Here is a 26,457-nt window from a genome sequence, read left to right as displayed (position 1 = left end):
GAACGAATGACGAATCATTTTTTTTCTGAGGTAAAGTTAGGCTTCTGTCTCTGTTGTTTTCCTCAGCGTCTCCGCATAATGACAGAGAAACGGGCTCCATAATGCATTGCTAATAAGTTACGTCCATGTGAGCTAATGTTACGTTACTTTGCACGAACATGCATAACTTTGTTCGACTGTCATGAATATATGAAATGTCCATTGACATCAAGTACAAGTTAGCCAAGCATAGATGAATCTTACCTGTCCAGGAGAAAATTAGCAACGTCGCGTCTGTGTTCAAATTCTTCTCCATTTTCAGCCGTCTCCATCTTTCAAAAGCATCTCCAATACAAATTCTGTTTTTATTTCGGACTTTGTCACGACGAATTTCTGAATTATAACGAGGTCTTTTTGATTTAGTAACGTTAGACATTTTTTATCCGACTAGAGTTAGGGTAGGTTAGAGCAGAGCTGGCAACCCGGATCCCGAAACACTACTGACTTCGTGATTGGTAGATAGGTGGAGGGAGGCGCGTCAGGCCAAAACACAAAATGACAACATCAACATCAGTTGAGGGCTGCAAGTCCACTTTTTAAATGACAATATCCTAGCCATAGTACTGTTGTCAGTGATATAAGTATTTGAAATGAACATGATTTCTTAATGTCTGATGACACATCAGGGCCATTTTATGATTAATTGAAATAGATTTCTTACATACAGCTCCTTTAAACCGCCTCATTCTGAATAAATCAGCCGTTTGAACGAATCGTTTAAATGAATGACTCAATGACTCGCTCATTAAGACGGTCGCCTGCCGCCTCCTACTGGCGGTTTAGTTTAATAAAGTATCATTCTTTTCAACATTCCTTATTTGTATATTCAAAAAATATTTAAAACAATCTCAGAATCTCATTTAATACAGTTATAATTTTTCAATGTAAATTATTTAATTTTTGTATTTTTTTACATAATAATTTAATGTATTGATAAAATGTAAGAATTTGAAATGAAATTTAGAGCATACATTAAATAAAATTAGGGGAAAATGCTCTTTATAAAGGTAAAAAAATTATTCCGATAGGAGTGTTTTCAAAAATGAAACATTGACAATTTAAGTTTAAAGGGAGTAAAGCCTCTGTTTGGGCTATAAAGGAAATGTAATCTTGCCAAAAGAAGAACTTTTAATTTAAATAAATGTTTAATTTTAAATCAGCCTACTTCAGTGTGATATGTTACCATATTATCATGCTTAATTGAATAATTGTAATGTGATGATCAGATGCAGATATCTAAATCAAAGAATATGGGTGGTTGGTTGGTTTAAAGGGGGGGTGAAATGCTATTTCATGCATACTGAGTTTTTTACACTGGTAAAGAGTTGGATTCCCATGCTAAAAATGGACAAAGTTTCAAAAACTAAGTTGTACGTTTGAAGGAGTATTTTTGTTCCAAAAATACTCCTTCCGGTTTGTCACAAGTTTCGGAAAGTTTTTTTCGAGTATGGCTCTGTCTTACGTAAGATAGGGCGGAATTTCCTTATACGGGTCCTAAGGGCACTTCTCCGGTAAGATCGCGGGCGCGCGCGCACTCGTAGACCAGAGCAAGAGAGTGAAAGCAGTTCGCCATCAAAGCGCCCTGCCCGGCTTTTGGGAAGTCAATGTCACCAAAGAAGTGTGTTTTTGGTTGCCAGGGCAAGACAACCCTGCACAGATTCCCAAAGAACCCAGCGTTAAGGAACCCGTGGCAGTTTGTTTTCCTGAGCATAAACGGAGTTGTGTAAAGACTGTTGTTCCCTGCATTTCGACGATGATTGTTTTATAAACAAAGCCCAGATCTACGGATTTGCAGATCGTCTAATGCTTAAGGATCGAGCAGTCACAATGATAAAGGTTCGCGGTCGTGCGTTGGAACCGGACGGTGAGTAAAACTGTTTGTTGAACAAATGTCTCTGTGTGTTGTTAGCTTGGCGCGTTAGCACAGCTTTAGCTTCGCCCACACGGCCCGCCCCCAGCCGCTCGGTTTTTTCCGGAAAGACTCGGTACAGCCTATCTTTATGTTAAAAATTTAATAAAACAAAATACTTTTTGGAGATATGAAGGATGCAATATTACTCTATAGGTACTCAAGATTAACAGGAGATTGAGTGAAAATGAGCATTTCACCCCCCCTTTAACAACAAATTCGAGTGACTCAAAGTGCACCAGATTAAGGAATTTATCTTTAAAATGTACAAAATTTTCTCCCGGGGGGGCATGCCCCCGGACCCCCCTACTGTTACGATTTTACCACCTCCGCCTCATTTTGAGCCAGGAAAAACCCTGTTTTCCATTACCAGTACCAGCTCAACTCGGCTCGGCTCGCTTTTCGCTCCGTTTTCCATTGCAGATAGTACCTCCACAATAGTACCTGGTCGTCATAGCGACGCCGCAGGAAACTGCCGTGACTTAATCTTCTACGCGACACACACAATGGAGGAAATCGAGTGTATGCTGTTTCTGGATGTTTTTGCTGTTTTTTATTCAGGATACTGCGTCTGGCGCGTGCAATGATGACGCAGTGAATAGTGACGATTCTCTCTGACCAATCAGCAGTCTGCCGTGATTTCACATCACATTTTAGCATCGCCTCAGCTCGCTCAGAACCTCGCCGGAGGTGGTACGAAAAAAAGTACCTGGAAGCAGGTACAGGTACAACTTTTACACAGTGGAAAACCAAACAAAGGCGAGGCGAGCTGGTACTGTGTAGTGGAAAAGCGCCATTAGTGTGTCAGATCAAAAGTGGATGTTACTTGTTCAGATTTTCACATTTCCCGGTGAAAACTCTTATGTTGGTCATACTTCCCAAAAGTATAATCTGTGATCCACACCGGCGACTGACAGCCGCACATTCTCCTCTAAACACTGGATTCATCCACGCCGTGCCGAAGCACAACCCACGTAAAGTTGATCATTCCACGAATAACTGCAATTGCAGATTTCGAACAGAGATGGCGACAAAGAGGACAAACTACAGACTGCAGCTTTAAGTGAACATTCTTTTTTCAACATCATGTGAAAATTACTTTTGAACGTTCTGAAACAAGTAGTAATATTTTAAAAAAAATGTCAGAAGAACATCCAACTAAAGACTTCAGAAAGAAAGGTTGGATCCATGTGTAAATACTGTTTTTGTGCTAACGTTTCGAGAAAATGATTTAAGACAAGATTAGTATTAACTGGAAGAACAGTTTTTGTACAGCTAAAATAACTGTAAGTAGGGGTGTAACGGTACACAAAAATCACGGTTCGGTACGTACCTCGGTTTTAAAGTCACGGTTCGGTTTATTTTCGGTACAGTAAGGGAAAGAAATGCAAACATTAAACTGCAGGTTGTTTATTACTATAAACTTTTTTTAACAATTTGTTTACACTTTTTTAAACACTTTTTAATAAAATATAATAAAATAGATATAAAATAAAAAAAGAATAAGAAATAAAATACTGCTGCAAAGTTCTCCACTAAATAAAATACTCTCAGTCTCAAACCAATATCACATAATAAAATATAATGAAAAATATAAATAAATAACTATGATTACAGTGCAGGAACAGAAAATAGCCCTATATTAAAATAATATTAAACAAATATATTAATGTATTATTATTTTTCAATAATCAATCAACATAATCAATTTAAGATTTTTTTTCCCACTTTTTTAATAATTATCAAAATAAAATATAGTCCAAAGCTATAGTACAAAGCTATTATTACCAGAGCATGTGATCAGAGCAGGTCATTTTACCATTGTTGCCAGCATGACTATACCAGCTCAGCAAACAGAAATCTAAGTTACTACTGAGAAATTTCACCTTATTTGAGCGGACTTTGCTTTTCCAGTGCGTGATCGGTACATGATTGGAGTGTTTGGGCCGTTAACGACAGAGCAGAACGCGCAGCGCAAACACGAACTCGAACATTGAGCAGAGAGCGCAGCGGGTCGTCGACACACACACACACACACACACGCGCGCGCGCGCACGCCACGGAACGGAGAGTGCGGTGGCGCACACGAAGCGGAAAAGCTTTTTTTCGCCATGCAGTCTATTTCATTGTTACAGTGACGACGGGTAAAACACGGGTAAAACCAGAGAATGTCTAATAGGAAAAAACATTAGAATCAGCTGCAGGGCGGGATTTGCGCTGAACGCGGAGACTTCCGCCACTTAATATGTTCGTGTGGAAACACGAAAATGTACCTATGTTCCGCACACAAAACATTGCATTCAGTCATTCGGTACACACGTGCACCGAACCGAAAGCCCTGTACCGAAACGGTTCGGTACGAATACACGTACCGTTACACCCCTAACTGTAAGCAAATGGTACTGAAAGCCTCGACACAACACGAGGGTGCAAACATGACAGAATCATTATTTGTGTGTGAACTGACCCTTTCAGTGTCATAAACATCCGTCTGTGATCTACAGCATCGGCCCTCAACCTGCGGACCGTCACCAATGCAAACGCGGACACATTTAGAAAATAAAATCCAGTTTTACAATTTACTTTTGTTTTTAAATTCAATTAAAATGGATAAAACAAATATAAGTTTGAACTATAAAATAATATAATCATATAATGATTAAAATTAAGGATCTGAAACTTACAGGATATTCTTATAGTATGATGACCTTTAATATGTCAAAAGCTCAAGGAAAATTAGATTTCTCAGTTCATGACCCCTTTAAAGTGTCCTGATGGAATGTTATCGTGACACACTCGGCTCGGTTTCTTCTGATTGAGAAACACTCCTCTAATTTTCTCATTTATTTTATTCAGGCAATATGACAAAATCCACCAGAAACGAGAGGAGTTTGTGAAGAAAATGGAAGAAAGCAACCGTGAAACTAAACGGTTCAAGGAAAAGATGCAGGAGCTTCGAGCAAAGTGCAACCAGCACACACAGAAAGCCCACGTGCGTTTCACCAGCACTTCTGAAGTCCGTCTCGTGCTCTGGACTCTTACAGAGCTGACTGTGTTGGGGAACATCTTGTGTTTGTTCTTCATTTAAATGGCCTAGTTTAACATTAAAGGGATAGTTCTCCCAAAAATGAAAATTAGCCCATGATTTACTCTCCCTCAAGCCATCCTAGGTGTGTATGACATTCTTCTTACAGACGAACACAATCCGAGTTGTCCTGGCCTTCCACAAACTTACTGGCTCTTCCAAGCTTTATAATGGCAGTGTATGACTGTTTCTGTTTTGAAGTCCATAAAAGTGCATCTATCCATCATAAAAGTGCAAAGAAAAGAAAATAAGAAAAATAAAAGACCAAAGTTGCCCATCCCTGCTCTAGGGGGTTAATAAAGGCCTTCTGAAGCAAAGTGATGCGTTTTTGAGTTGATTTATGATGTATAGATGCACTTTTATGGACTTCAAAACAGAAACAGCCAATCACTGTCATTATAAAGCTTGGAAGAGCAGGACATTTATTAATATAACTCTGATGTTATTCGTCTGAAAGAAGAAAATCATGTGAAATGTGGAAAAGCGTCTGCTAAATGAATAAATGTGACTGTCATCTACACCTAGCATGACTTGAGGGCGAGTAAACCATGGGCTAATTGTAATGTTTGTGTGCGTGTTGAGCGTGTGGTGACGTCTGCCTCTCTGCAGGAGATCTACGAGCGCCTCCTCACCACGCTGGAGCAGTACCACAAGCGCATCGAGAGCGTCGTGGTGGACACCAACGCAGACACCCAGAAGATGAAAGCACACTTCTAGAGTCCTCAACTTCCTGCATTTGTTGAAAGTCTGTCTTGTTTCATTGTAAATGTATATATTTTTTGTTAATAAATTTCCCCTCCTTTCAGTGACGTACAGCTATAATAGAATTGTATTTAACTGTTCCAACACACCCGTGTCGATCTTGAATAAAGCGTTAATTGGGTCCTGCTTTTCAAACGAAGCGTTGAATGACTGCGCACACGCTTGATTTACAGTCTCCGCTGTGACCCCACGGCTTTGGTCACGAGCTTCTTCCAGCACCAGTCAGACATGCTCTTCATCAGCTCAGGGTTTGGGTTTCGCTGAGTGAAACGGGCCAACTGGACTCCAGTGGGAGCTCCTGATCTGCAGTCTCGGGGCCAGAGGTTCGAGACCACTAAAACCCTCTGGTGCTCTTCGGCATCATTAGGGGCTTTCGCACCGGAGGAACCTCTTCATCGCTCCTAGAACTATTGGCGGAACGTTCCCGGATTCTGGCGCGTTCGCACCGCAGGAACTAGGAACCATTTTAGTTCTAGGAACTCCTTTTGGAGGAACTAATATATTCCTACTTCAGAGTCGGTCTAAACCAGCGCTATAGGAACTACAGTGACGTTAGTGTTCTCTGATTGGCCGAACGCACGCGAAACACCAGCACCCGCCATTATTAAAAAAGCTTTGTAAACACAGATTATAGCTTATATATTTACTCCAGAAACTAACTAACAGCTCAGCAACACTGAACTTCAACCACACGGCAAATGCTAATAACTTTTCATATACTGTCTACTTTCTATGTATAACAGTTCTATCTGATGATGTATTAGACAGGACTGTTGGACAGATCGTAAACTAATGAACAGGAGAATGCGAGCACTGTTTGTTTGCTCAGGCTCAGTCGTTCTCAGCGCCGTCAAAATAAAAGTCACAACAACAAGCGTGTCTTACGTCACTTCAGAGTTCCTACTGGCGGTGCGAATGCAACCAGGAAAACATTCCAAGGGGAACTATTAGTAGTAGTTCCTATAACTGAGTTCCTAGAACTCTCCGGAGCGGAAGCCCCTATTGACCGGGGAATTTTTTACTTCATGGGAACGGAATAAAACTTTTGGTTTTGGCACTTGCTATGTGAACACAAAACAAACAAAAAAATCATGGACATGATTGACATCATAGAAGGTTAAATGCTCCTGAAAAAAAGCCACACTTGTATTGTTTGTGGTCAAAATTGGAAATGATTGAGAGAGGAAGTTCCTCTAGTGGAAGCGTTTGGGACTGCAGCCGGACAACATCTCACTGAAAGATCATTTTTATAAGATATTAAGCTCACATTTGGAACATAGCTTGCTTAGATTTGTGATTTTTACTCTAGAACTGCAAGAAAATCAAACATGTTTTTGAAAATATATGTTTCATATAAAAATTGAAAATAGTTTTTTTGTGCATTTTTCATGAATATAAACGTAAAACTAACTTACTTTTACATTTATTCATTTAGCATTCATTTTATCCAAAGCGACTTACAAATGAACAATATAGTGAAACTAACAGTAGGACAACAATATGCAAGTGCTGTGACCCTTCTCAGTTTAATCTAACGCCGTAAATGTTAATTTATTTATTTATTTTTTAAATAGAATAGAAGAGAAACTTAACTTTTAAGTTCACTTTTTAAAACTACTTCCACTTCAGCAATAATCTGCCACGTGTCGTCTTTAAAAAGAGATCAAACTTCAGTCTGAGTCTGAGCTTTAAAGCATTCAAGATTTACGACAGTTTTCATTTTCAGGTCTATGCTCAAAAAGTGAATAAATGGATTATAAATACAGTGTAAATATAATTTCGTACCATTAAATACAAAACACATTCACTTCATTGAATAGAAAAATCGGTAATTTTTGGCCGACACGTGAAGCACCAGCGGGTTAAGGACATAAACAATGATGTTCTTTGTTATGACTGTTGATAGACGGCACATATATTACTGATATTAGAATTATCCAAAGCAATCGTTTACTGGGTCAAATCGTGTTGATAGATTGAAGGGAACTGCCTTTGACTCATAATAGCTTAATAGAAACTATGAAGAGTCAAGCGTTTGAAAAATCGCATTCTATTGAATGGTGTTCGTTATCTCACGGCAAAACAGCCTTGTGCTGGACTGTCAGATTACAGAAATAATAAATAAATGCTAAAATAGATGTATTTAATCTGTCTAGTTTAGTTTGTATGCTCGTGCGACAAACGCCAGACAAAAAGATGCGCGCGCAGCTCTGAATGCAAATGGAGTAAAAGCAAAGTCCGTCTACGGATTCATTAGACTTTCTCTGGTAAAAGTCTGAAGGTTTGCCTTGTTTTGAAGGTGTGTGTGAAAACATCTCCTTCGAGCCGGAGTCGAACCAGCGACCTAAGGATTGCTAATAATCCACTACAGTCCTCCGCTCTACCAACTGAGCTATCGAAGGCACGCGAGTCGAGGATAGAAGATCATTCTCTCATGATTCTGCTGTTCACATGAGGGAGAAAACACCTCGAGGAGCCAAAGAAACACTCCTTCCCATACCGGGAGTCGAACCCGGGCCGCCTGGGTGAAAACCAGGAATCCTAACCGCTAGACCATATGGGAGTCTTGTCTAAGCGAGTGTGTGTGGCCAGTGCAACGACAGAGCTTGTGTGTGTGTGTGTGTGTGTGTGTGTGAGAAACCTCCTTTAACAATGTGAGACTGAGTAATGATGATAGTAGTAATGCATTAATAGCTCATAGTAGAGTAGGCTATTTAAAATATTATAATAATATACACTTAGTTCTAATATACACTGTTTATTGATAGTGCGGAGCTGAAGGAGCATTTCTGGATCGACAGTGGTTTGGAGAAAAGAACTGGCTATACTAGTGTTCAAAAGTTGAGAAATACTTAACTTTATGCAAATGTAGGATAAACACGACAGGCGGCAGCCAATCGGTGTGCGATACAGGCAGTGACGTCAGTCATGAGCGTTTAAAAATCAATGTGCTGGAATTTCTGCTGGATTTAGTGTGTAAATCACAGCCTGTGATTTACACATTACTATATTAAAATTCAGATTTCTAATGCAGTTCAGATGGTTTCATTGTGACTGGCTGGGTTTACAAAAGTGTATTAAAGTGACATCTTTATTTTAGGATTTTAAACAAATAAAGCTTGCACCTTTCCTCCTATAATCATGTGTATAAACTATAATTTTATCCACAAATCTAAAAATATCTCTCATTAACACATTTTTTTGATATTCCACAAAATACAAGGTCACAGTTCACTATTTTCCAGACACAAGATTAACCTCAAAGCTGTTTTTACTGATTTAATCTCACACATGTTGATATTCAACTCAAGCTTTATACAGCACAGAGTGTTTCAAAGCAGCTCAATGATGCAAACTTCTCCAAATATGAGACAAATTCTACAGAAGACAGTGTCATTATTCAGCTCAAATCACTTTAATGTTAATATTCAGATGAAATGACAAAATTAATAAGAGTACAGCCATTTATCAAAAGAGTTCACATGAGATTTCATGTCATCTGTGGTCAGGAGAGACAATTAAAGGAGTCATGACATAAAAAAATCACATTTTTTCGTGATCTTTTGACATATAAGAGGTCTCTGTAACATTAAAACTTCCTTCAAGTTTCAGAGCTTAAAATACACACAAATGCTATTCTTGACTGTATATGTGATTTTAAGGAAGAGGTGGGTTTTTAGTTCTCCCTTTAAGTCAGAGATATTTCTGGTATTAAAAAACGTCCTCATTATAAAACAAAGCATTTATTTAATCAAGATTTAATTTGGATATTCCGGGAAGTATATTTGCATATGCCCGCCTCCAGAGCAAGACGTTGACGAATAGTCACACATCGTCACACCATTGGCATTTATTTATTTATTTTTTGTAAAAGAGTTAACAAAGAAACTTTTGTTGACAGATGAATCGTCTGACAACAGCTGCATCACAAACCTTTTTAATTTTTCATAATGCTTCAATGACTGCTTTTTATGGATCAATGTTTTCATAACACAAGCAATGGCGAGTGGGCGTTGACACTGTTTCCTATGCAGTGACGTTAGCCAATCATAACAGTGGCCACAAGCCTTAAAGGAGCCGCGCCTTAAAAACTGATAACGTCAGACACAGGCTCAGAATGAGGGTTGAAAATAATTGTTTTTCCACATATAAGTTATTTTTTTGAGGAAAAATACCTTAACATAGTGAACCTCAAAGAACATATGTTTATATGTTATATATATAAAATTAATCCATGTCTTGACCCCTTTAAGACGTGTGGGTCATCTTACCCCGTCTCATTTTTCAAAGCACGGTGGTATTACATAACAAACGATAGCTCCGCCCCCTCATGAATCAAGCCCCGCCCTCCGCACACAGAAGCCACCCGAAAACACAACACTGTCTCTCCGGTAGAGAAACTCTTCAGAAACACAGATTTTTCGGACCTTTTCTCCGCGGGAACATGCATTCGGGTCAGCTCGAGAAAGCGGGTTCTCTGAGGAAACGGACTCTCTCTCGAGGAATGAGCGAAGAAGAGTCTCTTCGGCACATTATCAGAGAGGTAACGATATGAGTGAGTCAGTCTTCAGAGTCCGGATCTTCTTTGTGTGACTCGTGACTGGATTTCTGGATTTCTGCTGTAATCGTCTTCTGATCTTTGACGGTTGTGTCTCCTGGATTACATTAGCCTGTCTGTTACACACGCCAAAGCCTCGATAAGACGATAATTGGCTGAGTTGGGAGTGCTTTCTAACTGTAAATGATCAAATTCGCTTTACCTGAGGATTTACTTGATTATAAATATAGCATATGCTATTCTATTTTTTCTTAAATAAATACGACCTGTTATTTTAACAGAACACACCCTCCGATGATGATGATGATGATGATGATGCCGAATCTCGCGATAAAAAACGAATTAGACGTGACGAACGATCAGAGCTGTTCATGATTTACTGACTTTACTGCAGAACTGAAATATGTTATAATCTCCTTTTGAGGCTATGATTGTGACATCAATCAGTGTTCGCAATCATATGGAGTTTTATTCTGAAACTTCAGTCTTAAAGGGACAGTTCACCCAAAAATGAGAATTCTGTCATCATTTACTCTCCCTCATGCCATTCCAAACCCGCAAGACTTTCATTCATCTTCAGAACACAAATGAAGATCTTTTTAATGTAATCTGAGAGATTTCTGTTCCTCCATTGACAGTCTACGCAACTACCACTGTGATGCCTCAAATAAAGTTCATAAAGAGGTCGTAAAACGAATCCATATGAATTGAGTGGTTTAGTCCAATTTTTGGCAACCTTTTTGTAGGGCATGGAATCGATTCCAAAGTGAATCGATTCTTAGGTGTTGGGAATCAAGAGTCGATTCCAAATGTTGGGATCGATTCCATCAAGAGGAATTGAATCCTCTTTAAAAGCCTTTTTCAAAATAACAGCTGGTCATTAATTCGTCCTCTGGTTCACTCATAGTTTTCAGAAATACGATTCATTTCCGTGAACAGATTCTTTCGGGCAGTTTGTTTCAACGAACTGGTTAAACCGATAATGACGTCACTAGAACGTCTTTCTAACAGGTTTAATGTGTCACTGAAACATCAGAATAATGATTATTACCTTTCATTCGCTGAAGTTAATAGTGTTTGCCATCACATGTTTCTGACATTAAAGTTTTGCACCCAGAACACACTTCTCTGGGATGGAAACGCTGCTTCATTTGCGAACTTTTATGCGATATTCCAATTTTGCGCAGAAGTTCACAACTTTGGATGAAAACACAGCTATAGTACTACGGGCAACCACAATCAGTGGTCATTATAATAATTCATGCGCAGAATAAAGGGGCGGGGCCTGGTTGAGTTAGTTAGTACTGTGTTAAACTGGCGGTTATGGTAAGGGGCGGGACATTTCTCAAACACACTCGAAGCGCTCGACCAATCACAACACACTGCTCCAGCCGACCAATCAGAGCACAGTGTGCTTTTCAGAAGGAGGGGCTTCATAGAGACAGGAAGTAAACAGAGCGTTACTGACAGACTGGGAAGAGAGGAGCCGCAACAATGGAGAATATGAGGAGAATAATCAACATTCAAGCAGGAAAACCTGTTCTAGTAGAGCCTGAAACAACATCACGACTGTAAAAGAGCAGAATTGTGGCCTCTTTAAAATTCCAAATTCTGCCAGATTTCCTTTCAGAATCCTTTGATGGAGTTTGTTGCTGAGAGTGCTTTACTGTTTTATATTAGTAATGAATAATGTGCTGTTGTTGATGTCGTGCAGGCGGAGGAGACGAGCAGACACCTGTCCCGCAGCGACAGCAGATACGGCACGCTGAGGAGAGGAGCGCGAGAAGAGAGCCAGGCTAGTAGTGTGATGTCTGCCGTCTGAGTGTGTGTTTAGGCAGAACAGTGTGTTTAAGTCTCTCACAGATCTAAACCTGCTGAACAAGAGTCACTGATCCATCCAGACTCGTTTTGTTACAAAAATGTTACTTTGTTACAAGTTGTATATTATGTACTAAAGAACAATTGTATGTTTGTTTGTTTTTTAGAGTGAAGATGATCTGCTTTCTGAGAGCGTAGAAGTGGTAAGATTTACATATTTTTTAAAACCAAATTTTATATGTAATAGTTTTACTGTTGTGAATTATAAAAGCTGCTATTTCGTAAAAGAGTCAGTTTCCAGGATAGGTGATGCTAGCAAATTCAAAATATGAACAGAACTAAAGTAACACTGATGCATGCTGGGCGAGTTGAGACACGCAGGTGTGGAGGCGATGAAGACTCGTGTAGTGAATCATCAACAGGTGTGTCTCGAGTCAGTGTTCATGACTCCCATCAGAGACTCGTGAGACGCTCCTCTGTGAATCACACGACTCACGGGCTCATTAGCATATCGCTCTAAACCCCGCCTCTCTGAGCGCTTCTCTGCTGTGATTGGTCAGAAAGCAAACGCTCATTATCATATCTGAATCTCAGCTCTTGATCACAGTGATGCGAACAGTGACGATGGCGTGGGTTTTACCGTATCAATCTCAGAAAACAGCGTCTTCTCGACACGAACAACACGAACCAAACTCTTCCAGTCTCAGATACACTACAGTGTTTGAGGGCGGGGCTAAGAGCCAATCAGCCAATCAAGACCACAGGCTGGCATTATGCAAATTAGTTACAAACCTACAAGCAGGTTTAGCAGGAATTGGGACTGAATTACTGACGACTCGATTCAGTTCAGAATCACGTGACAAAAACTCAATTTATCTCTGATCTGTGAAACTTTGCAGAGCTTTTAAATTCACAAATAGCTTTATTACACACAGATAATGAAAGGGATTATCTCAAAAAGGGGCACTTTAAGAACTATAGAATGTCAAAGCTGACAAAATAATAAATAAATAAATACATAAATGTAAAAAACACAAACAAAAATGAGTTTTCTTCATGTATTATTATATTTTTTCCACATTTATTAAGTAATCGATGTATTTGTACATTTATTTGTTAATGTGGAAAAAATATAATACATAAAAAAAACTTTTTTTTTTTTTTTTTTTTTTTACATTTCTTTGTATGTTTATAGTGCATCCGGAAAGGATTCACAGTGCTTCACTTTTTCCAGATTTTATGTTACAGCCTTATTTCAAAATGGATTAAATAATTTTCCTCAAAATTCTACAAACAATACCCCACAGTGACAACGTGAAAGAAGTTTGTTTGAAATCTTTGCAAATTTATTAAAAATAAAAAGAGCACATGTAAATAAGTATTCACAGCCATTGCTCAATACTTTGTTGAAGCACCTTTTGGCACCAATTACAGCCTCAAGTCTTCTTGGGTATGATGCTGCAAGCTTGGCACACCTATTTTTGGTCAGTTTCTGCCATTCTTCTTTGCAGAACCTCTCAAGCTCCATCAGGCTGGATGGGGAGTGTCGGTGCACAGCCATTTTCAGATCTCTCCAGAGATGATCAATCGGCTCGAGTCTGGGCTCTGGCTGGGCCACTCAGAGACATTCCCAGAGTTGTCCTTTAGCCACTCCTCTGTTATCTTGGCTCTGTGCTGAGGGTCATTGTCCTGTTGGAAGATCAACCGTCGCCCCAGTCTGAGATCCAGAGCTCTGGAGCAGGTTTTCATCAAGGACATCTTTGTACAATCATCTTTCCCTTGATCCTGACGAGTCTCCCAGTTCCTCATCTTTCCCTCGATCCTGACGAGTCTCCCAGTTCCTCATCTTTCCCTCGATCCTCATCTTTCCCTCGATCCTGACGAGTCTCCCAGTTCCTCATCTTTCCTCGATCCTCATCTTTCCCTCGATCCTGACGAGTCTCCCAGTTCCTCATCTTTCCCTCAATCCTCATCTTTCCCTCGATCCTGACGAGTCTCCCGGTTCCTCATCTTTCCTCGATCCTAACGAGTCTCACGGTTCCTCATCTTTCTCTCGATCCTGACGAGTCTCCCGGTTCCTCATCTCTCCCTCGATCCTGACGAGTCTCCCGGTTCCTCATCTTTCCCTCGATCCTGACGAGTCTCCCGGTTCCTCATCTTTCTCTCGATCCTGACGAGTCTCCCGGTTACTCATCTCTCCCTCGATCTTGACGAGTCTCCCGGTTCCTCATCTTTCCTCGATCCTGACGAGTCTCCCGGTTCCTCATCTTTCCCTCGATCCTGACGAGTCTCCCGGTTCCTCATCTTTCTCTCGATCCTGACGAGTCTCCCGGTTCCTCATCTTTCCCTCGATCCTGACGAGTCTCCCAGTCCCTCATCTTTCCCTCGATCCTCATCTTTCCCTCGATCCTGACGAGTCTCCCGGTTCCTCATCTCTCCCTCGATCCTGAAAAGTCTCCCGGTCCCTCATCTTTCCCTCGATCCTGACGAGTCTCCCGGTCCCTCATCTTTCCCTCGATCCTGACGAGTCTCCCGGTCCCTCATCTTTCCCTCGATCCTGACGTGTCTCCCAGTTCCTCATCTTTCCTTCGATCCTCATCTTTCCCTCGATCCTGACGTGTCTCCCGGTCCCTCATCTTTCCCTCTATCCTCATCTTTCCCTCGATCCTGACGAGTCTCCCGGTCCCTCATCTTTCCCTCGATCCTGATGTGTCTCCCGGTCCCTCATCTTTCCCTCGATCCTGACGAGTCTCCCGGTCCCTCATCTTTCCCTCGATCCTGACGTGTCTCCCAGTTCCTCATCTTTCCCTCGATCCTCATCTTTCCCTCGATCCTGATGTGTCTCCCAGTTCTTCATCTTTCCCTCGATCCTCATTTTTCCCTCGATCCTGACGAGTCTCCCGGTCCCTCATCTTTCCCTCGATCCTGACGAGTCTCCCGGTCCCTCATCTTTCCCTCGATCCTCATCTTTCCCTCGGATCCTGACGTGTCTCCCGGTCCTTCATCTTTCCCTCGATCCTGATGAGTCTCCCGGTCCCTCATCTTTCCCTCGATCCTGACGAGTCTCCCGGTCCCTCATCTTTCCCTCGATCCTGACGAGTCTCCCGGTCCCTCATCTTTCCCTCGATCCTCATCTTTCCCTCGGATCCTGACGTGTCTCCCGGTCCTTCATCTTTCCCTCGATCCTGACGAGTCTCCCGGTCCCTCATCTTTCCCTCGATCCTGACGAATCTCTTGGTTCCTCATCTTTCCCTCGATCCTGACGAGTCTCCTGGTTCCTCATCTTTCCCTCGATCCTAACGAATCTCCCGGTTCCTCATCTTTTCCTCAATCCTGACGAGTCTCGCTATTGTGTTGTGTTATTTTCCCCTTATTACTATTTTCTTATTAGTTGTTTTAATAATTTTTATTGAATGGGAACCGGAACCGAAACCAGAATTGTTTGGCGGAACCGGAATCGGAACCGGAAAATTTCTTATGATTCCCAACCCTACTGCTTCATAACCGTTTCAAAACACTTCGAAATTTCAGTTTTAGTTGCGTTTACACTGTTCTGACCACTAGGGGTCACCGTGGAGACGGGTGTCAGGTTGTTTTCGAAGCCTCGACACAATACAGCACATTTGCTTCAACTTTAATTTGACCTTATATAGACAGCTGTGTGCCTTTCCAAATCGTGTCCATCAACTGAAGTCACCACAGGTGGACTCCAATCCAGTTGTAGAAACATCTCAAGGATGATCAGTGGAAACTGGATGAACCTGAGCTAAACTTTGAGTGTCATGGCAAAGGCTGTGAATACTTATGTACATGTGATTTTTTTATTTTTAATACATTTGCAAAGATTTCAAACAAAATTCTTTCACGTTGTCATTATGGGGTATTGTTTGCAGAATTTTGAGAAAAATAATGCATTTTATCCATTTTGGAATAAGGCTGTAACATAACAAAATGTGGAAAAAGTGAAGCGCTGTGAGTACTCTCCGGATGCACTGTATGTATTTTGTGTGCATTGGCGTTCCATCTATAGGATGTGTGTAAAGTTGTGTTTGCTGCGCAGACGGAGCTGAACTACGAGGAGTGTGTGACGGATCTGCGGATGCTGTCGCTCCAGCAGGAGGCGCTGCTCTTCCAGGTCGATGTTCTTCAGGACGCGCTCGAGGGGACGGAGGAGATGCTCGTCGAAACACAGAGAGAGAATCATCAGCTCACACTGGTACTGTGACACGCTGCTTCACACACACACACACACACACAGTGAGCTGATGATGTGTGTTCTGTCTGAGCAGGAGCTGGAGAGAGAGAGAGCGATGAGGAGGAAGGTGGAGGACAGGCTCACCTCAGTAACACAGGAGATGGAGAGGTTACGAGGGGTGAGGAAACACTGCGCTTACATCACATTTAGAGATCAACAGAAACTGCTGTGTAAAGCCAGAGACTCTGTGTGTGTGTGTGTGTGTGTGTGTGTGTGTGTGTGTGTGTGTGTGTGTGTGTGTGTGTGTGTGTGAGTGAGAGAGGGAGAGACACTGCATGCTTGCGTAACCATGTGTGGAGAACTGTGTGTGTGTTCACTTCTCTCTTTTTATTCTTTTATCATTCACCATGAGAGCAAAATCTGGATGTGTTTTACTGAGACAGACAGATGATGGATATATAGATAGATAGATAGATAGATAGATAGATAGATAGATAGATAGATTAATATTTGATGGGCAAATATACAGCCATTCACTGCCATTATAAAGATGGAAGAGCAGGACATTTTTTAATACAACTCTGATTGTGTTCGTCTGAAAGGAGAAAGTCATATACACCTAGGATGAGTTCAGGGTGAATAAATCATGGGCTAATTTTCATTTCATCCCTTTAAGGTTATGAATAAGCTTCTGTGTTCCAAAACAATGACAAAATTGTAATTTAGGAGATATAAGCATTCAAAACTCAGTCTCTCACTTCCTCTAAAATGGTTCAGAGATTTTTATGACATCACCGCGACTTCAGCTTCTCATCACATCTTCTGTCCAATCAAATGCTCTCTAGAATCTGAAGCTCCGCCCCCTGTGCTGTAAACACCACCTGACCAAAGCGGCCGTCGACACACAGATTATGTGTTATGGGTTGTAGTGTGTGTTCGGTTGCTCAGATGCTCCAGTTTTATTCCGTTTTCCAACTGTACGTTAAGAATGAAATGACTCCTCTACTATTGAATCCAGCGTATCATCAGCGCTCGGATTCGCTGCCATGGTGCTGTCAGTCTCTGAGGGAAACTAAACGCTATTGGCTATTGGAGCCATTCAATATGTCCCGCCTTAGCTTCCTGTTTGTGTCAACGCATCAAAGCTGCGCGTTCCAAGACACTTCAGTGGGACTTTAAAATAAGTTGGGATTAACTACTTGGAACTTTCAAAAGTAATTTGATGCCACTCTTATGGTTTATAATATTCCTCCAGACTGTGTTTGATGTTTGCTCGTGTGTTTAGGAGAGGACAGTGGAGCAGAAGTGGAGACCCGGTCCTGAAGGATCATCAGTGGACGGAGACGAAACTCCACTCCCGGCCAGTGGAGGCGCTCCTGTGCATCTCAACACACCAGCGTTACACCTGAAGAACCTGATCAGACAATCACTGGGTCTCCCGGTGTGTGAGGATCATCAGACTCCTGAAGTGTGTGAGGATCATCAGACTCCTGAAGCTCAGGATGAGAACGAGGAGAGCAGCGGATACGAGGACGCCCCGTCCGAGTTCTCTCCCACTGCCGACACTCCTGACATTCCCGATCCTGATGAGGAACCCGACGGGAAAATCCCTGCCAGCATCCGCAATGATGAGTCCTGTACTCTCTCTTGAGTCTTTTAAATAACCATACAAAAAAAAAAGGTTCTGATAAATTTGTGTACTATAGAATTATGACACTTGATCCAAGTTACATTCACTGAAACCGCCTTTGCACACGCTTACAACTTTACAATGAAGACTACTTTGATTTACTCATCACCAGTCAACAAAATAATTTAGGAAAAGAAGGAATCTGCACTTTGGATCCCACTTTATATTGGGTGTCTTTAACTAGTGTGTTTACATTTAAATAATTTCAGGTGTAATTACACTGTTGACTTTCCCATGAACCTACTCAAACCTGTCCTAACGTTACCCGTATCCTCCATAATGACAGCTCAAGGCATTCACAATACAACATCAACACAATAAGTACACTGTACCTAATAGTTATTATTTGCTGACGTAAGTACCTAGTAGTTAAAGAGGACCAATTCTGCCCTTTTACAAAGTCTTGATGTTTCAGGCTGTTACTAGAACAGGTTTTCCTGCTTGAATGTTGATTATTTTCCTCATATTCTCCATTGTTGCGGCTCCTCTCTTCCCAGTCTGTCAGTAACGCTCTGTTTACTTCCTGTCTCTATGAAGCCCCTCCTCCTGAAAAGCACACTGTGCTCTGATTGGTCGGCTGGATCAGTGTGTTGTGATTGGTCGAGCGCTTCGAGTGTGTTTGGGAAAAGTCCCGCCCCTTACCATAACCACCAGTTTAACACACTACTAACTAACTCAACCAGGCCCCGCCCCTTTATTCTGCGCATGAATTATTCAAATGAGGAAGAAACTCAAGACTACACTGGAGGCGTTTCAGGAGTTCAGAAACACTGACACTGACATAGAGAAGAACTGGAGCTTTTCATGATCAAACGGCAACATTACACACTAAACACAGATGAACATGGAGAAAAGCACAACAGCTCTTTAAAGACACCTAATATAAAGTGTGATCAGACTTTGTTTCTGCTAGTAAATTCCATGTTTTTTGTTATTTTTTGTTATTATTTTATTTTTGTGTTGGATTTTAAGACACTTGTTAATAAAGCATTACTTTGTATTTGTATTTTGGCCCTATTAAAAAATGCAATTTATTTTGTTTCATATTGTATTAATCAAGTCAAAGTGTCACTTTAAAGACAAAACCCAACGGCTGTTAGTGAATCAGGGCAGTTTACAGTTAGAGAAAAGCCATTTCGAGGATTGGTGAAGGAAGAGTCTGAGCTGCCGGCTCACTTGCTTGTGTTATATAAATCCTCAACCTATATTGTGAAGATCATCTTATTGTTGTGGAGTTTATTCTTAAGGAAGTATCGTATTTATTAATGTGTAAAACTACAGTAACTCTTCAGCTCAGCTTGAGATCTTTCATCTAAACTGGTTATATCTCTAGCAGTGACTGTTTTATGAGCAGAAGAAGAATCATATTCATCCACTCAGAGCCGAAGCGCAACCACAACAATGTTCTTCCACAAAATACGTGCAGTTTTGTTTTTTAACCACTAGAGGGCCAAACGTTACATTTGCTGTGTTCCAAACAGCATACTTCCCTACTATTTAGTATGGGAAAAAGAGTGGGCGAGCGAAAAAGTATGTACGAATCCAAAAGAGTAGGCGAGAATTACCTGGGTGATGTACTAATTATCGCGAGATTCGGACTTAAGTGCGTTCGAATATGCCTACTTTCCTACTATATAGTAGGCGAAAACAGTACGTGAAGGAAGCAGTACGTTAAAAACATCAGTATTCATAAAAGAGTAGGCGAGAAGTTCCCGGATGGCTTACTGCTTCTGGCCAGATTTTTGAGTGCTCAACCGATGGATACTCTTCTATCCCAGGAGGCCACGCGAGAGGATACGTCATTATCAAACATCGCAGAGATCAGCGACGCAGGTGCTTTCAAATGTGAGTAAACACGGTTCCTTGTGTTAAAATCGCATGTTTTGAACTACTGAAGAGTAAACTGTTGAATTGTTGGAGGTGTAAAGACGTTACACAGTATAGTATAGTTGTGATGTTGCTGTGAAAACACGTTTTATTATGTATAGCTAACAGTGGAGCTCCAGTAAGGACACGTAAGTTACGTCTCAGTGGATTTACATAAACCATATAACGTTACATCTTAAAGACGCATAATTTAAATATCAATTTACATCTGACAGGAAAATCTTCAGTAAGTATTGCAGAAGAGCACATCACAACATGAAATACATCTGAGTGATGAATGTGTGCTATTATGTAGAACAAATCTATAAAGTAACTGAACATAAGTTATCTATTTTATTTGTCCATTAGTATTTGATAAATTGAGGGACATTTATGTTGGATAAAAAGTTTAAACAACCTCAACATGTAAATGTAGTGTTGAGCTCATAAATCACAGAGGTAATGTGAATCTGGTCTGGATGTTACAGGGACAGATGAACAGATGTGTGTTTATCTGGTGGAGAGTGGCTCATGAAGCTGAATGCTGCCATCAAAGGCTTTGAGTGAGTATACTACAGAAATGAATAACAACAACTATTTAAATACTAAGTTGTAGTTTATTTTAATTATTGTAATTTCAAACAGAGCTATTACAGCACTTTTCTGATTCTTGATTTCTGTGCATTTGCTGCACAGCTTTTGTGGTGGAGCAGGACCTGCAAGGGAAGATGATGGCGGCATTTGTGGAAAAAAAGCATTTTTGTCTTCTAAATAATACTGAAATCAAATGACATTGTGCGGTTAAATGACTGCTTTTGTGTTATGTTTGTGCATTTTTGTAGGATCTGAAATGCCAGCAGGCTGGTGTGAGCACTGAGGATGAAGAGCCCAGAGCTGAACCCTGGAGATGGTGCCATGGACGAGACCCTCCATCACTCCACCTGCCCTTATGAGTACCTCCATCACTCCACCTGCCCTTATGAGACCCTCCATCACTCCACCTGCCCTTACAAGACCCTCCATCACTCCACCTGCCCTTATGAGACCCCTCCATCCCTCCACCTGCCCTTACGAGACCCTCCATCACTCCACCAGCCCTTATGAGACCCTCCATCACTCCACCTGCCCTTATGAGACCCTCCATCCCTCCACCTGCCCTTACGAGACCCTCCATCACCCTTATGAGCCCCTCCATCACTCCACCTGCCCTTACGAGACCCTCCATCACTCCACCTGCCCTTATGAGACCCTCCATCACTCCACCTGCCCTTATGAGACCCTCCATCACTCCACCTGCCCTTATGAGACCCTCCATCACTCCACCTGCCCTTATGAGTCCCTCCATCACTCCACCTGCCCTTATGAGACCCTCCATCACTCCACCTGCCCTTACGAGACCCTCCATCACTCAACCTGCTCTTATGAGACCCTCCATCACTCCACCTGCCCTTACGAGACCCTCCATCACTACACCTGCCCTTACGAGACCCTCCATCACTCCACCTGCCCTTACGAGACCCTCCATCACTCCACCTGCTCTTACGAGACCCTCCATCACTCCACCTGCCCTTATGAGACCCTCCATCACTACTCCAGCCCTTATGAGACCCTCCATCACTCCACCTGCTCTTATGAGACCCTCCATCACTCCACCTGCCCTTATGAGACCCTCCATCACTACTCCAGCCTTTACGAGACCCTCCATCACTACACCTGCCCTTACGAGACCCTCCATCACTCCACCTGCCCTTACAAGACCCTCCATCCCTCCACCTGCCCTTATCCCCATCACTCCACCTGCCCTTATGAGACCCTCCATCACTCCACCTGCCCTTATGAGACCCTCCATCACTCCACCTGCCCTTACAAGACCCTCCATCACTCCACCTGCCCTTATGAGACCCCTCCATCCCTCCACCTGCCCTTACGAGACCCTCCATCACTCCACCAGCCCTTATGAGACCCTCCATCACTCCACCTGCCCTTATGAGACCCTCCATCACTCCACCTGCCCTTACAAGACCCTCCATCACTCCACCTGCCCTTATGAGCCCCTCCATCACTCCACCTGCCCTTACGAGACCATCCATCACTCCACCTGCCCTTACGAGACCCTCCATCACTCCACCTGCTCCACCTGCCCTTACGAGACCCTCCATCACTCCACCTGCCCTTACGAGACCCTCCATCACTCCACCTGCCCTTATGAGACCCTCCATCACTCCACCTGCCCTTATGAGTCCCTCCATCACTCCACCTGCCCTTATGAGACCCTCCATCACTCCACCTGCCCTTACGAGACCCTCCATCACTCCACCTGCTCTTATGAGACCCTCCATCACTCCACCTGCCCTTATGAGACCCTCCATCACTACTCCAGCCCTTATGAGACCCTCCATCACTCCACCTGCCCTTATGAGCCCCTCCATCACTCCACCTGCCCTTACAAGACCCTCCATCACTCCACCTGCCCTTATGAGTCCCTCCATCACTCCACCTGCCCTTATGAGACCCTCCATCACTCCACCTGCCCTTATGAGACCCTCCATCACTCCACCTGCCCTTACAAGACCCTCCATCACTCCACCTGCCCTTATGAGCCCCTCCATCACTCCACCTGCCCTTACGAGACCCTCCATCACTCCACCTGCCCTTACGAGACCCTCCATCACTCCACCTGCTCCACCTGCCCTTACGAGACCCTCCATCACTCCACCTGCCCTTACGAGACCCTCCATCACTCCACCTGCCCTTACGAGACGCTCCATCACTCCACCTGCCCTTATGAGACCCTCCATCACTCCACCTGCCCTTATGAGTCCCTCCATCACTCCACCTGCCCTTATGAGACCCTCCATCACTCCACCTGCCCTTACGAGACCCTCCATCACTCCACCTGCTCTTATGAGACCCTCCATCACTCCACCTGCCCTTATGAGACCCTCCATCACTACTCCAGCCCTTATGAGACCCTCCATCACTCCACCTGCCCTTATGAGCCCCTCCATCACTCCACCTGCCCTTACAAGACCCTCCATCACTCCACCTGCCCTTATGAGTCCCTCCATCACTCCACCTGCCCTTATGAGTCCCTCCATCACTCCACCTGCCCTTATGAGACCCTCCATCACTCCACCTGCCCTTACGAGACCCTCCATCACTCCACCTGCTCTTATGAGACCCTCCATCACTCCACCTGCCCTTATGAGACCCTCCATCACTACTCCAGCCCTTATGAGACCCTCCATCACTCCACCTGCCCTTATGAGCCCCTCCATCACTCCACCTGCCCTTACAAGACCCTCCATCACTCCACCTGCCCTTATGAGTCCCTCCATCACTCCACCTGCCCTTATGAGACCCTCCATCACTCCACCTGCCCTTATGAGACCCTCCATCACTCCACCTGCCCTTACAAGACCCTCCATCACTCCACCTGCCCTTATGAGCCCCTCCATCACTCCACCTGCCCTTACGAGACCCTCCATCACTCCACCTGCCCTTACGAGACCCTCCATCACTCCACCTGCTCCACCTGCCCTTACGAGACCCTCCATCACTCCACCTGCCCTTACGAGACCCTCCATCACTCCACCTGCCCTTACGAGACGCTCCATCACTCCACCTGCCCTTATGAGACCCTCCATCACTCCACCTGCCCTTATGAGTCCCTCCATCACTCCACCTGCCCTTATGAGACCCTCCATCACTCCACCTGCCCTTACGAGACCCTCCATCACTCCACCTGCTCTTATGAGACCCTCCATCACTCCACCTGCCCTTATGAGACCCTCCATCACTACTCCAGCCCTTATGAGACCCTCCATCACTCCACCTGCCCTTATGAGCCCCTCCATCACTCCACCTGCCCTTACAAGACCCTCCATCACTCCACCTGCCCTTATGAGTCCCTCCATCACTCCACCTGCCCTTATGAGACCCTCCATCACTCCACCTGCTCTTATGAGACCCTCCATCACTCCACCTGCTCTTATGAGACCCTCCATCACTCCACCTGCCCTTATGAGACCCTCCATCACTACTCCAGCCCTTATGAGACCCTCCATCACTCCACCTGCCCTTATGAGACCCTCCATCACTTCACCTGCTCTTATGAGACCCTCCATCACTCCACCTGCCCTTATGAGACCCTCCATCACTACTCCAGCCCTTATGAGTCCCTCCATCACTCCACCTGCCCTTATGAGTCCCTCCATCACTCCACCTGCCCTTATGAGTCCCTCCATCACTCCATCTGCCCTTATGAGTCCCTCCATCACTCCACCTGCCCTTATGAGACCCTCCATCACTCCACCTGCTCTTATGAGACCCTCCATCACTCCACCTGCTCTTATGAGACCCTCCATCACTCCACCTGCCCTTATGAGACCCTCCATCACTACTCCAGCCCTTATGAGACCCTCCATCACTCCACCTGCCCTTATGAGACCCTCCATCACTTCACCTGCTCTTATGAGACCCTCCATCACTCCACCTGCCCTTATGAGACCCTCCATCACTACTCCAGCCCTTATGAGTCCCTCCATCACTCCACCTGCCCTTATGAGTCCCTCCATCACTCCACCTGCCCTTATGAGTCCCTCCATCACTCCATCTGCCCTTATGAGTCCCTCCATCACTCCATCTGCCCTTATGATTCCCTCCATCACTCCACCTGCCCTTATGAGACCCTCCATCACTCCACCTGCCCTTACGAGACCCTCCATCACTACTCCAGCCCTTATGAGACCCTCCATCACTCCACCTGCCCTTACGAGACCCTCCATCACTCCACCTGCCCTTATGAGACCCTCCATCACTCCACCTGCCCTTATGAGTCCCTCCATCACTACTCCAGCCCTTATGAGACCCTCCATCACTCCACCTGCCCTTACGAGACCCTCCATCACTCCACCTGCCCTTATGAGATCCTCCATCACTCCACCTGCCCTTACGAGACCCTCCATCACTCCACCAGCCCTTATGAGTCCCTCCATCACTCCACCTGCCCTTATGAGACCCTCCATCACTCCACCTGCCCTTACAAGACCCTCCATCACTCCACCTGCCCTTATGAGCCCCTCCATCACTCCACCTGCCCTTACAAGACCCTCCATCACTCCACCTGCCCTTATGAGACCCTCCATCACTCCACCTGCCCTTATGAGTCCCTCCATCACTCCACCTGCCCTTACGAGTCCCTCCATCACTCCACCTGCCCTTATGAGACCCTCCATCACTCCACCTGCCCTTACGAGACCCTCCATCACTCCACCTGCTCTTATGAGACCCTCCATCACTCCACCTGCCCTTATGAGACCCTCCATCACTACTCCAGCCCTTATGAGACCCTCCATCACTCCACCTGCCCTTATGAGACCCTCCATCACTCCACCTGCCCTTACGAGACCCTCCATCACTCCACCTGCTCTTATGAGACCCTCCATCACTCCACCTGCCCTTATGAGACCCTCCATCACTCCACCTGCCCTTACGAGACCCTCCATCACTCCACCTGCCCTTATGAGACCCTCCATCACTCCACCTGTCCTTATTGCCTCAGATTGTGAAGCACAACACATCACGCAACAACCTCCAGCACGAAGGAACGGCTCACCTCTGGCGGTCAGCTGATTCATCAGAATAAAGCTGCAGAATGGAAACCGCTGTGTTGAGATGGCAGAAGGATGTGGGGTTCAGCGCCTGTAGCCTACATACATTCATGATTGTAGTTTGAATAAAGCTTTGTTTCATGTGTTGACTTGCATTTGTTTATTGTGTGATGGTGACTTTCATTCATTCTTTTACTAATTTATTAATATTTCTCATTGTTGTCAGTAAATAAAATATAATTATTTAATGAATGCTTTAATTAATTGTTTGAATGAAAATGTAGATGTTCACTATATACACATCTAGAGTGTATTCATGCATAGCTGTGTCATATGACATACATTACATTTTGTTTGTTTTATTGAATTTTATCATTTTCAGTAAAAAGTAATGTAATTAAGTATTGGTCAGCATTTTCGTTGTTATTGTATGTTTTGGGGTGGGATAGCAATGCAATTCATTCTGGGGTAATATAAATTTTTAATATTAATGATACTTAAATTTTTCGAGTATAAAATCAACAGTTTTCTCCAAAGCCGAATCTTCGCACACAGCTGCCTTTTGTGCAGACATTACAAACGCTGAGGAAAACCGTTCTAGGTAGAGCTGTTGAGTTACTGATGTTATGAGGTGTATATATATATATATATATATATATATATATATATATATATATATATATATATATATATATATATATATATATATATATATATATATCATGGGTTTGCATACATAATATGACATTTTATACACAGGAAAAAAGAACCTACAAGGTTGAATATCTTAATATATATATTCTTAAATAATTCATTACAATACTTTAATTTCATTACAATACTTTTTTGTTATTTATAGGCCTAGGCCTGAGGGATGAAACGAGAGTTAAATTCAACAAGAAAAAAAGGAAAACATAAAGCAG

General features: G+C 43.3%; 2 protein-coding genes across 2 annotated transcripts in view; both read left to right on the top strand.

The window, feature by feature from the left end:
* Positions 1 to 7,061, top strand: part of nuf2 (UF2 component of NDC80 kinetochore complex) — a 57,952-nt gene extending 50,891 nt beyond the window's left edge. The window contains exons 17-18 of the mRNA XM_079857259.1: positions 4,805 to 4,940; positions 5,643 to 7,061. Of these exons, the coding sequence (XP_079713385.1) occupies positions 4,805 to 4,940; positions 5,643 to 5,750 (244 nt within the window). The 3' untranslated portion in view covers positions 5,751 to 7,061. The remainder of the gene's footprint in view (positions 1 to 4,804; positions 4,941 to 5,642) is intronic.
* A 3,058-nt stretch (positions 7,062 to 10,119) lies between these two features.
* Positions 10,120 to 19,100, top strand: LOC307150655 (uncharacterized protein). Its single transcript, XM_079858047.1, has 6 exons — positions 10,120 to 10,338; positions 12,068 to 12,148; positions 12,339 to 12,374; positions 16,232 to 16,387; positions 16,461 to 16,544; positions 17,652 to 19,100. The coding sequence occupies exons 1-6, from the start codon at positions 10,126 to 10,128 to the stop codon at positions 18,015 to 18,017; spliced, it is 936 nt and encodes a 311-aa protein (XP_079714173.1). The 5' UTR covers positions 10,120 to 10,125; the 3' UTR covers positions 18,018 to 19,100.
* Positions 19,101 to 26,457: the final 7,357 nt, after the last annotated feature.

Source organism: Squalius cephalus (genome assembly GCF_949319135.1).
Source record: "Squalius cephalus genome assembly, chromosome: 22".
In the NCBI taxonomy this organism is placed as follows: Eukaryota; Metazoa; Chordata; class Actinopteri; order Cypriniformes; family Leuciscidae; genus Squalius; species Squalius cephalus.
Note: the sequence above shows the minus strand (reverse complement) of the source record. Positions and strands in the feature narration are given on the sequence as shown.